General features: G+C 35.0%; 2 protein-coding genes across 4 annotated transcripts in view; one reads left to right on the top strand and one right to left on the bottom strand.

Annotated features, from left to right (window-relative positions):
• The window catches only part of LOC149785989 (synapse-associated protein 1-like), a 193,325-nt gene that overhangs the window by 144,577 nt on the left and 34,888 nt on the right, over positions 1 to 13,860 (bottom strand). For all 3 annotated transcript variants that reach the window (XM_089976257.1, XM_089976256.1, XM_089976258.1), the window contains exons 5-6: positions 12,545 to 12,636; positions 3,899 to 3,961 (exon numbers count right to left, since the gene is read on the bottom strand). In XM_089976257.1, the coding sequence (XP_089832383.1) occupies positions 3,899 to 3,961; positions 12,545 to 12,636 (155 nt within the window). The remainder of the gene's footprint in view (positions 1 to 3,898; positions 3,962 to 12,544; positions 12,637 to 13,860) is intronic.
• The window catches only part of LOC149785990 (uncharacterized), a 33,307-nt gene that overhangs the window by 7,862 nt on the left and 11,585 nt on the right, over positions 1 to 13,860 (top strand). The gene's annotated exons all lie outside the window — the stretch shown is intronic.

Below are 13,860 nucleotides of genomic sequence, written 5' to 3'. Positions count from 1 at the left end.
AAAACACCCATATTAATAAGATCATAATTAGTCTAAAACACCCATGTCAATAAGACCATAATTAATCTAAAACACCCATGTCAACAAGATCATAATTAGTCCAAAACACCCATGTCAACAAGATCATAATTAGTCCAAAACACCCATGTCGATAAGATCATAATTGGTCTAAAACACCCATGTCAATAAGACCATAATTAATCTAAAACACCCATGTCAACAAGATCATAGTTAGTCTAAAACAACCATGCCAATAAGATCATAATTAGTCTAAAACACCCATGTCGACAAGATCATAATTAGTCCAAAACACCCATGTTGATAAAATCATAATTGGTCTAAAACATCCATGTCGATAAGATCATAATTAGTCCAAGACACCCATGTCGATAAGATCATAATTAGTCTAAAACACCCATGTCGACAAGATCATAATTAGTCCAAAACACCCATGTCGATAAGATCATAATTGGTCTAAAACACCCATGTCAATAAGATCATAGTTAGTCTAAAACACCCATGTCAATAAGATCATAGTTAGTCTAAAACAACCATGCTGATAAGATCATATATAGTCTAAAACACCCATGTCGACAAGATCATAATTAGTCCAAAACACCCATGTTGATAAAATCATAATTGGTCTAAAACATCCATGTCGATAAGATCATAATTAGTCCAAGACACCCATGTCGACAAGATCTTAATTAGTCCAGAACACCCATGTTGATAAAATCATAATTGGTCTAAAACACCCATGTCGATAAGATCATAATTAGTCCAAAACACCCATGCTGATAAAATCATAATTGGTCTAAAACACCCATGTCGATAAGATCTTAATTAGTCTAAAACACCCATGTCGACAAGATCTTAATTAGTCCAAAACACCCATGTTGATAAAATCATAATTGGTCTAAAACACCCATGTCAATAAGATCATAATTAGTCCAAAACACCCATGTTGATAAAATCATAATTGGTCTTAAACACCCATGTCAATAAAATCATAATTGGTCTTAAACACCCATGTCAATAAGATCATAGTTAGTCTAAAACAACCATGTCGACAAGATCATAATTAGTCCAAAACACCCATGTTGATAAAATCATAATTGGTCTAAAACACCCACGTCGATAAGATCATAATTAGTCCAAGACACCCATGTCGATAAGATCATAATTGGTCTAAAACACCCATGCCAATAAGATCATAGTTAGTCTAAAACAACCATGCCAATAAGATCATAATTAGTCTAAAACACCCATGTCGACAAGATCATAATTAGTCCAAAACACCCATGTTGATAAAATCATAATTGGTCTAAAACACCCATGTCGATAAGATCATAATTAGTCCAAGACACCCATGTCGACAAGATCTTAATTAGTCCAGAACACCCATGTTGATAAAATCATAATTGGTCTAAAACACCCATGTCGATAAGATCATAATTAGTCCAAAACACCCATGCTGATAAAATCATAATTGGTCTAAAACACCCATGTCGATAAGATCTTAATTAGTCTAAAACACCCATGTCGATAAGATCATAATTAGTCCAAGACACCCATGTCGACAAGATCTTAATTAGTCCAGAACACCCATGTTGATAAAATCATAATTGGTCTAAAACACCCATGTCGATAAGATCATAATTAGTCCAAAACACCCAAGCTGATAAAATCATAATTGGTCTAAAACACCCATGTCGATAAGATCTTAATTAGTCTAAAACACCCATGTCGACAAGATCATAATTAGTCCAAAACACCCATGTTGATAAAATCATAATTGGTCTAAAACACCCACGTCGATAAGATCATAATTAGTCCAAGACACCCATGTCGATAAGATCATAATTAGTCTAAAACACCCATGTCGATAAGACCATAATTAGTCTAAAACACCCATGTTGATAAGATCATAATCTAAAACACCCATGCCAAAAAGATCATAGTTAGTCTAAAACACCCATGTCGACATGACACCAATGTCGATAAGATCATAATTAGTCTAAAACACCCATGTCGATAAGATCATAATTAGTCTAAAACACCCATATCAATAAGATCATAATTAGTCTAAAACACCCATGTCAACAAGACACCCATGTTGATAAGATCACAGTTAGTCCAAAACTCCCACACTGACAAGAAGATAATTAGTCTAAAACACCCATGTCAATAAGACTTTCAATGTAGATAAGGCAGCAATAACATGATTTTGAAGATGGATCCTGTTGTGGCAACATTAGACATATGATCAGCACCATTTTCATTTAGGACCAACTAGACATCATAAGAAGTCTACCAGTGAAAACACCATGTTGATACAACTCTATTCAGGAGTCTCAGCTGCTGTGGTGGCAGCTATGTTGGATGTCTGAGCAGCATAATGTTCATTTAAACTAGACCTTGAGATGAAATGTGTGGCAATCCTCCAAAGAGTTTAGGAAAAGAAGTGATAACAAACTTGTGCTAATGGAGAGATGCATATGTGGATGAGAGACATAAGACAAAAGCTCATCCCACAAGTAAAAATAATAATAAAAATATAACTGTATCTGCAAAAAACTCTAAAATTTTGCTGTAGAGTATGACCTGTAAGAAGCGAAAAACTGTTGATCATTGTTAAGAATGTGATCACGGATTATCATGCAGACTTTTGACTAAAAAAGTGACAGGCTGAATGTAATCGAGTTTCAAATTCAAATTTCATTTTAATTCATCATTAATTGTTTTGCATTTACATTTTGATTTCTTGCAGAGGTATTTGTCATTTCATTCATGGACATTTCTCATTTCATTTACATTTATTCTGCATTTCATTTGTGTTATATCTGCATTTTGTTTTGCATTTCTTTTTCATTTTGCTGGTGAAATCCCCCCCCCCTTTCAGGGTCTGTATCCATGCATACAAGTATATTCCACTTTTCTGGGTCTGTATCCATCTATGCTATGAACTAAACCAACAAAACACAGATTCAAGAATGTCATCTCATTACGTACCATCATACCAGGGTCTATGCTGTTTGTTCTACTTAAAGATGTCTATCCTGTCTGCATTTGTAGAACACACCACACACACCCAGGTTTATCTATTAATATAATGGCAGATCTGTGTCTATACTGTCTGCATTTGTAGAACACACCACACAGACCCAGGTTTATCTCTTAATATAATGGCAGATCTGTGTCTATACTGTCTGCATTTGTAGAACACACCACACAGACCCAGGTTTATCTCTTAATATAATGGCAGATCTGTGTCTATACTGTCTGCATTTGTAGAACACACCACACACACCCAGGTTTACCTCTTAATATAGTGGCAGATCTGTGTCTATCCTGTCTGCATTTGTAGAACACACCACACAGACCCAGGTTACCTCTTAATATAATGGCAGATCTGTGTCTATCCTGTCTGCATTTGCAGAACACACCACACACATCCAGGTTTACCTCTTAATATAATGGCAGATCTGTGTCTATCCTGTCTGCATTTGTAGAACACGCCACACAGATCCAGGTTTATCTCTTAATATAATGGCAGATCTGTGTCTATCCTGTCTGCATTTGTAGAACACACCACACACACCCAGGTTACCTCTTAACATAATGGCAGATCTGTCTATCCTGTCTGCATTTGTCTGAGATGTACCTCTTGATGAACCAGCAGATTGGTGAACTACATTCTATATTCTACCTATCAGTGTCTACACTGTTTGCATTGGTAGAACAAACAAAACAGACCCGAATCCATCAGCACAATATGGAAGTTTGCACTGATAAAACAAGACAGACCCAGATCTGTCAGTGCATTATTTGACAGCAGATATGGATCTGTACATTTTGTAATTGAGTGCACACATTATACTTTCAATGAAAGCAGTACCTTTAGTTTCACTGCTGGTAGAGGGCCTCTGGGAGCTTTCACTGGACTTCTCACCTGTACTACCTGAAAAAATTATACAGGCAATAAATTATGTGCTACTGAACAAATTAAATTTGAATTTAAAAATAATATATCACTTTTTTTGAGAGAAAAAAATACAATATAAGTACTGTTCCTGTATTCACACACTTAAATTTACAATCATCAATTAAAGATAGTAACATCATTTAAAATCTAGCTAGACAAGTAGAGAGTCTGCGCCAGTTTCCCCATGGAACCAGTTACTACAAGTAGAGAGGCTGTGCCAGTTTCCCCATGGAACCAGTTACTACAAGTAGAGAGTCTGTGCCAGATTCCCCATGGAACCAGTTACTACAAGTAGAGAGTCTGCGCCAGATTCCCCATGGAACCAGTTACTACAAGTAGAGAGTCTGCGCTAGATTCCCCATGGAACCAGTTACTACAAGTAGAGAGTCTGCGCCAGTTTCTCCATGGAACCAGTTACTGCAAAATCATTAGCTATTCTTAGTTCTGTGCAGAATTTTGGTAAGATGTTGACAAAAAAATGTTCCTAATGTGTTAACTTTGTATTTATTAAACCAATACTGCACAGAATCAAGAATAAGTAACAACTGTGTGATAACTGGTTCTGTGTGATAACTGGTTCTGTGTGACAACTGGATTAGATTCTCTTTAGCAAAATTAAGCCATATTTCTAGCAATAATACCTTTCTTAATTATAATTCAAAAAAACTTTCAGAAATTAATTAAATTTACATTAACTAAAACAAAAGGTCTAACTAAAAGGCACTGCATGATAAATTATAGGTTACAGGGGCCTACTCTGAACATTTACTCACACGTGTCATGAATGTGACAATATCAGAAATAGAGTTACCTGGTATATATAATTTCAAAATATCTAACCCTAGTACACGCATATGAACTTCACTGTAAGCAAAACGTTATATGCCACTGCATTCCGTACATGCAGAGAATTACATGTGGTGTAGCAGCATTATGGTGATGTATTTCTATGCTGAAGCAGGCAAGATGGATCACACACTTGCTTATGTTGGCAAGACAGATCACATAATGTAAGCTTATGGTGGAAAGACAAATCACATAATGTAAGCTTATGGTGGAAAGACAGATGACATGGCATCTGTTCATGCAGGCATGACAGATCACGTCTGCTTATGCAGGAAAGACAGATCACATGTCTACTTATGAAGGAATGACATCACATGGCAGCTGCTCATACAGACAAGGCAGATCACATGTCTGCTTATGAAGGCAAGACAGATCACACGATGTATGCTTATACAGGAAAGGCATATCACATGGCATTGGCTTATGCATGCAAGACAGATCACATGTCTGTGTATCAAGGCAAGACAGATCACATGATGTACGCTTATGCAGGTAAGACAGATCACATATCTTTTAATGCAGGCAAGACATATCAAATAGCATCTTTTTATGCCAGCAAGACATTATATTGCATGTAAACAATTTTTAATATCATGGTAATATTATCCCTAAGTTCCAGTTGAATACAGCAGCTGTTACAAGTTATGACCTTACAACACTAGAGCACAACACCTTAATATTGCTGATATTGCCAGCTGGAATAGTGATACTTTGCTAATCACTAACTATACAAGAATCTAATTCATCCAATTTCTCATAGTATTACATTATGGAAAGTCATTTATTTTTGTTACTTGATTTAATTAATGATTGTCTGGATAAAATTCAAAGCATGAGGACCATTTTGTGATTGATGTCATTTAGGTTGCCAATTCCAGGAATGAAAGGTTGTCATTCAGGTTGCCAATTCCAGGACTGAAATGATGTCATTTAGGTTGCCAATTCCAGGAATGAAATGATGTCATTTAGGTTGCCAATTCTCTATTCCAGGAATGAAATGATGCAGCTGTTTGCCAAAGACATTTGACTGGTCATGCTGGTAGTACACATCGCACAACACTGACATTTGTGATCTGTATGTGCACAATCTGCCATACATCTTAACAAAGTACATTGCTCTATTAGCCAGTAGACCATTCTGGTTGGTCACAGGATACTTGCATATTTCAGTTGCTTCATGCAAGGTGATTGAGTTCAATCAGAGTACAAACTGATTATTTAAATTTTATTTTGGTAAAGTGACTTACATGTGTTATTAAGTCAGAAACTGAACACTATGTAAAACTGTCCTTATTTTCCGACAGGTACATTTATAAAGTGAACAATATGGGCTGCCAATGGAAAAATGGCTTAATTCACCTAGGCACACTGCAAGTTTGATCTGCTGATTTCACATTAGCTGGTGGACCAGTGTTGCTTAAATTTTGTAATAAATAAAATTAACTCTATAAAGATTAACGAGTGCATATTATATCTTAGCCGAATATTTCTTAACAGAAAACAAATAAATATTTTTAGGATACAACAAATCCCACCAAACTTGGCTTTCACATTGTAATGGCAAAATATTTTTAAAAATTAAATTACTCTGGTTTATATTTATGTTCACAGGTATCCATTTTCATGGTTTTCTAGACAATTTTTTGTTGTACTTGAATTCACAGATTTGCCTCTGTTTGTCCTGCAAACTCTAGATTCACAATATTGTACCGAAATGAGAAATGCTATGCTGCTGTTGATGAATAAAGCCTGGTCTTAAATGGGAAACCAATTTTTTTTCGAGTAAAATACACCTATTCGATAATACTTACCCAATCACAGTATCTTAGGAGAACTGCTACTACCTCCCAAATCCAGCCCTCCCAGTTTCAAACTTTTTACCTAAAAAGCTAAAAGTTATCTGCTTACCTAGATAGCAATTACATAGCGTGATCTGATACTGGAATTCCTGAAGATAGCAATTACATAGCGTGATCTGATACTGGAATTCCTGTAGATAGCAATTACATAGCATGATCTGATACTGGGATTCCTGTAGATAGCAATTACATAGCGTGATCTGATACTGGAATTCCTGTAGATAGCAATTACATAGCGTGATCTGATACTGGAATTTCTGTAGATAGCAATTACATAGCGTGATCTGATACTGGAATTCCTGTAGATAGCAATTACATAGCGTGATCCGATACTGGAATTCCTGCAGATAGCAATTACATAGCGTGATCTGATACTGGAATTCCTATAGATAGCAATTACATAGTGTGATCTGATGCTGGAATTCCTGTAGATAGCAATTACATAGCGTGATCTGATACTGGAATTCCTGTAGATAGCAATTACATAGCGTGATCTGATACTGGAATTCCTGTAGATAGCAATTACATAGCGTGATCTGATACTGGAATTCCTGCCAAATGCCATGAAATTGTAAGTTACTTGCTGGTTTTGTGACATGTTTTCTATATGGATAAAACTGCTAGGAGGCCGGGAGGGTGCATGTGAATTATGATTGGGCAAGTGTTATCAAAGAAACATTTACTAAAAACAATTGGTTTCTTCTTCAAATACCTTATCCAATCATAATATCTTAAGAGAATAGGTAGCAGGTGGAGGGAGATACAACCCCTTAACACAGAGAGATCATCTCTTGTCCCCTAAGGTATGTGAGACAGCTTCTAGATAACCCAGCTGGAAAACAAACTCCATATTTTGGGAAGCGGCACTGAAAGGGAACAATTTTCCATCCTGCAAATCCACTTGATGTCGTGAACCTGTGTCCTTATGGTGCAGGATTATTTCTGATATGTGGAACAGATAGCCCACTTTATCCTGGATGAAAGTGTCTGTTTTGACACATCCTCCTTTCCCTCTTTTGAAGGCAAGAAGAAGCATAATCTTCCTTGACACAGTGGCTCAGTATTCATCAAGTACCACTTCAGATCTTGTACTGGGTCCTGTAGACAGGAATTATTACCAAAGTCGGATTGCCCATGAACAGTAGCTTACTCTTGGCAATGACAGCAGGGTGCATCATGAATGATATTGACCCATCTTGCCAGAACTGCATGAAGAAGGGTCTGACTATAGGACATGTATTTAATGATTCTGCTTGCCATTTTCCCATGAAATGAGGCAGGACTTGTATTATAGGTGAATCAATGAAGTTCTTGAGAGCAGTTCAAATGGCTGCTTGTTCAGCCTGTCTAGTACAAATGATAAATTCCACTTGGGCAAGGATCCAGTGTCACTGGACAGGTGAAATAAAAAATGAACAGAAGATCAGATGTCTTTGATTTGTCTAATATCTTCTCTTCCATGATAATGCAGTGTGCCAGTTACAGTGGAATGGTAGGTTTTAAATGTTCTGGTTTAGTTACCATAGGAAGTTTGCCTACAGTGGTATAAAGTGTTCTTTTGTGCACCACTGAAAATATATTCCACTTCCTTCATATTCCTTTCAAGCAGATGAGATGTCTCACTTGAGGGGTTCTCCACCAACTGTTGTGAGAACTGTTTTTATTCCCAATGGTGTATTTTAATAAGATCCAGAAGTATAGGTTTAGTAGATCTGGGCTGGGATAAAACAACCTGCCATCGTGGTTGCTAAAAGTAGATGAAAAATATCTTGATTCCTAGCATTTCTGTTGTGGGATTGATGAGGCTGACCCTCTGATTCTTTTGTTTCATGTACCACCTTTGGAACCACATATATTGGAGGATTGTATACACTTTTGGGTGTTCCAATCTGTAGAAAGAGCATTGATTAGCCAGACCTTCTGAATCCGGGAACAGGTTGTAAAGGCTGGGATTATTGCATTACACCTTGTTGCTAATAGATCCATGACAGATTGATCCCTATATATTACATGCCAGAATTAAAGCATGTATGAAAAAAGATGCATTTTTACTACTAACCTGGTTCTGTAGCTGGTAAAAATTCTTGTCACAAAGGGCAAATGCCATTTAGATTAGAACCAGAATAAAAACACAAAATATACTGACAAATTATTTATATTCTACTCATTTCAACTAGAATACATGTGTAACTTTTGTTGAATGATTGTAAACTGGAATCCTACAATGATCATGGTCAGGTGCTCAGAGTGCTGTTTTACATTACTGTCATATTCTTCTTTTAAAGTTTGTAAAGTTGTGTTGATTTGTCTCTTATTCTGATCTAACATGTTTTGAAATTTGAAAAGATCCATCTACTCCAATATTTTCCATCATACAACATCCACATACAATAAAGCATTTCACTTAACATCTGGTGCCGATTTCTTTAAAAATATAAACAGATTTACTAATTAGCATATAAATAAAATGAATCTGAAAGGAAAGTTCACTTTTGAAGAAACCTGTCTGTTTTCTTGGAAATGGGTCATATACAGTTGCCATAAATAGCAAATAAGAAAAGTGATCTTATGCTATTGCTATTTAGCAGTCAACTTTTTAAGAATACCATTGTACATAATAATTTTAAAGTTCTATTATATTCCCCAGATGGAATTTGTGATCAATGATGTCTGTTGATGCAAACATGTAAATACAAGCTTAACTCATTTGACCCCAGAGGTTTTTGTTGTGTTTGCCTGAAATGCAAGTAGGAAAGACATTTTGGGGGCCATTTCTGAATACATTATAATACATCAGCATTCAACAGATTTTCCATGAGACTAATGCCTAGTTGTATTAGAAACTTCATTTCCCATTGGTTATTTTGCTTGAGCATGAGCAGAAGGGTAAAAATTGGAGTTTTTTCTTTTTTTTGCTTAATGGACGCATCATTTTCGTATGGAGACCTCTCTTTATTCCAAATGCCCAACTTATCCTAGTTTTTGCAAAGGTTCACCTGTCTGTGTGCAGTTCAGACCGGTCTGCCTTACATCTGAGGCCAAAAGGTCTAAAATCCAGACACAAAATCACATTCCAACCACGAGCGAATTTTGGGTGAAAAAAAAGCGGGTCCAAAAATTAGGTTTTTCCCTCTGTATTTTGTAGTGCAACTAGAACTTCCAGATTATTTGGTATCATTGTAAAGCTATATCTGTCTGCTTTTTTGTAATACCACCCACGTTGGTGTATCTTAAATGACCTTGATGCTGCAGAGCTTGGAAATAGGGTACAGCCTCATCTCGCCTACAGGTGGGATTGGGGCCAATTGAGTTAATATACTGGACAATAATTATCTGAAACCATTGTTTTTGTATTTCTTTATTATTACCTTTTTGTATCCCCACCTCCTCCTTCAGCCCAATGAAAAAGAAAAGAGTCACTCAAGTGTCTAAAAGATCGAAACCATAAATCATTGCTTTTGGGAAAAGCCAACATTAAAGTGTAAATTTTCAAACTTTAAAATAATGAAGTCTGGGGTTCAGTTCTTCCTACACAAGAAACATAATATACATCAAAACTCAAAAGTTGGGATGGGGGGCTTCTCCAACCATATTCTAAATGTTTATTTTTACATATATTTTGCTATATTTTTCAATTTCATATTTTTTTCTTCAATCCATCGATGGGACATGCTTTTCTACATACTTTTGTGCAAACAAACATGTTGTAATTGCCATCAATTATTTCCATACTCAGCTGACTGTACACATAACCACATAAAAGCCGTTATCCATCAAAGTTTTGTCTTTGTTTTTGGAAAGGAATAAATTGAATTCCTCCATTTAGACAATCCGGATATCGACTATCAGAATTACAAGGCTCCTGCTGACTGCTTTTCACCCTTATTGATTAAGCTATAAACAAATCATTGCAAAAATCATAAAGACTTATCATGATCAATTAATTATTTCTACAAGCAGTTTGTCACAGGAAAATGGCTGACATAAGCAATGCCTGGAGGTGTGTTTAATTTACTCTCACTGATTCATTAACTTATCAGTGTGATTGACAAGTGGTGATAGGTCAACTAATGATACAGTTATAGCAATGTGAGGGGATGCTATCTCAACCTGTGCATGTATGACCCAATGGCACCTAAATGTGTGAAAATTGCAAAGTGATAACACTTTAAAGTCAGAAACCTTGTTGTCAATAAGAGAAAGAACATAAATGTTGGAAATTTAAAGATAGATTATGCTCCTCTTTAAAGACAAACTCCTCTAACTTGTTTTAACATCGAAAACTTTCAAACTGCTTGTATGGATTTTGTGAGCGCCTTTCTGTCTAGAGAGATTGTGCTACACAGCACAAGCGTAAATAGTAACTGAAGAATTTACAGGATTTGATACCAACCCAAGTATCATAGGGAGATCACTCTAACTGCCACCTAGGTGAGTAGATAATGTTTAATATTTTAGCTAAAAGGTTTTAATCTGGGAGGGCTGGATTTGTGAGACAGTAGTAGTTCTAAGGTAATATGATTGGGTAATGTATTTTTTTTAAAAATATTACTACAAGTTTAGTAATCCTTATCCGGCTACTGTGTGATATCACTGATTCCAAGTTTGCACTAAGGAAAGTGGATTTTAAGATATTGTATGAAGGTAAAAATGATACCACCATGCATATGCAAACATCATCACTTAAGAGCAACGATTCTTCTGCAACAAACACCAACTATGAAGGCTTTATTTGTGACTGAATCAAAAGTGAATAAAGTGGTTTTGCAAATTTTGTGGCAAAGCATAATTTATCATAATTATTTCCTCACTGCAGATCATTTTACTAAATTGGCTAATGTTGTTTCCAGGCTCAAAGACTACACAGAAATGTCTGTGCCAGAGTACAATGACAACCCACATTGTCATTCAGATCCTATCCTGCTTCTTGGACAGAAAAGTCAAAATATGTGTAGGGTCACAAGTTTGGTGTCATTATTGACAATATATCTCATGGCAAAAATGTACTTGTTTTGTTTTCAATCCCCTTAAAACATGTTTAAATCTACTGGTTTAATACCAATCTACCAAAAAAAAATTTGAACTCTACTGATTTGATGTCATGGTTTTGTCACATGATTTGTTGGTATAATAATAATAATAATGAGGACTTTGTATAGCACATAATCTTTAGAAGCTCTAAGAGCTTTACAAAATTAGACAACACATATAACATACAAAACATATATAATGACATGATTACAAAAAACAAACACCATGAAATTAGAAAACAAAAAAAACATGCTGAAAATATTTAAGGTTGGAAACATTATTAGGTCTTCAAGTTTATTATTGCAGTCGAAATAAGCGAGTTTTAAGAGCACTCTTGAATGGGATCACTGTGTCTTTGTGTCTAAGTTCAGTGGGCAATTCATTCCACATTGCTGTGTCCTGGTATGCAAAAGAATGCTGTCCATATTTGTTGGTATAATGATACTAATTTAATGTCATGGTTTTGTCACACCATTTGTTGATACAGTGATGGGCAGGTCTTGTCAATGAAAAGGTTAATTGTAATAAATTGCCTGTATTTGATTAACACTATCTAACTAAAGTTATACTGATTCATCAGACAGGAAAAAAGAGGACCTATATTTAGGATGACTGTTCATTCCCCTTAACAAAACTGCTGTAATTTTAGTGGAGTTTCTCCTTACACATGTCTGGTGTTACTCATTATAAAAACTTGATGCAGACTGTATGTTTGGGTATGCAGTTAATGGATGTAAATTGTTTACTTGTGTTTTTACAAAATAGCTGCATCAAACATTGCTTGTTTGCACCATTTCAACTCTGGCTTTATATCAAATCTTACCTGTCTGTTGTGCTAGTGATGTAAGCTGTGTGGACTGTTTGATGAGCGATACACGGTAGAAGTAGTTCCTCCAAAATGTCTCCTCATTTATACTGTAAAATACATGTATTATTAGTCCATGCACGCTGTGTACATAAAATGTAAATGCTTTCTATATTTGTATGAATGTTATTATGAGTTTCAAACACAGATTACTGGGAATGAAATACATGTACTGAGATTACTGGTAATGAATGAAATATATGTACACAGATTACTGGTAATGAATGATACATGTACATAGATTACTGGGAATAAATGAAATACATCTAGATAGATTATTGTGAATGAAATACATGCACAGATTACTGTGCATGAAATACATGTACACAGATTACTGGGAATGAATGAAATACATGTACACAGATTACTGGGAATGAATGATACATGTGCAAAGATTACTGGGAATGAATGAAATACATGTACATAGATTATTGGGAATAAATGAAATACATGTATATAGATTACTGGGAATGAGTGAAATAGATGTACACAGATTACTGAGAATGAATGATACATGTGCAAAGATTACTGGGAATTAATGAAATACATGCATATAGATTACTGGGAATAAATGAAATACATGTATATAGATTACTGGGAATAAATTAAATACATGTATATAGATTACTGGGAATGAATGAAATACATGTATATAGATTACTGGAATAAATGAAATACATGTATATAGGTTACTGGGAATAAAATTAAATACATGTACACAGATTACTGGGAATAAATTAAATACATGTACATAGATTACTGGGAATAAATTAAATACATGTACACAGATTACTGGGAATAAATGAAATACATGTATATAGATTACTGGGAATAAAATTAAATACATGTACACAGACTACTGGGAATAAATTAAATACATGTATATAGATTACTGGGAAAGAATGTAACATGTACATAATAACTGGCAGACTATGACAAATTTTCCAAGATGTAAAGTTTTAAAGGATAAAATATGACAATTTCCACTTGGCAACATCTCTTATTAACATATCTCTAATTAACATACCTCTTATCAACATATCTCTAAATAACACACCTCTTATTAACACACCTCTAATTGACATATCTCTAATTAAAACATCTCTAATTAATACATCTCTAATTAACACATCTCTTATTAAAATATCAAGTTTCAGCTTCAATTTTGCTATTCAAGATTTAGTTGTAAAATTATGACTTGCATCAGTTTTATATTACTCAATTAGTATCCAGTAGTAAACAATGTGTCAGTTTTATATCACTCAATTAGTATC

Source organism: Sinohyriopsis cumingii, chromosome 12 (genome assembly GCF_028554795.1).
Source record: "Sinohyriopsis cumingii isolate HCF-2022 chromosome 12, ASM2855479v2, whole genome shotgun sequence".
NCBI classification, from domain to species: domain Eukaryota; kingdom Metazoa; phylum Mollusca; class Bivalvia; order Unionida; family Unionidae; genus Sinohyriopsis; species Sinohyriopsis cumingii.
The sequence above is the reverse complement of the archived record's forward strand: the minus strand, read 5'-3'. Positions and strand labels throughout refer to the sequence as shown.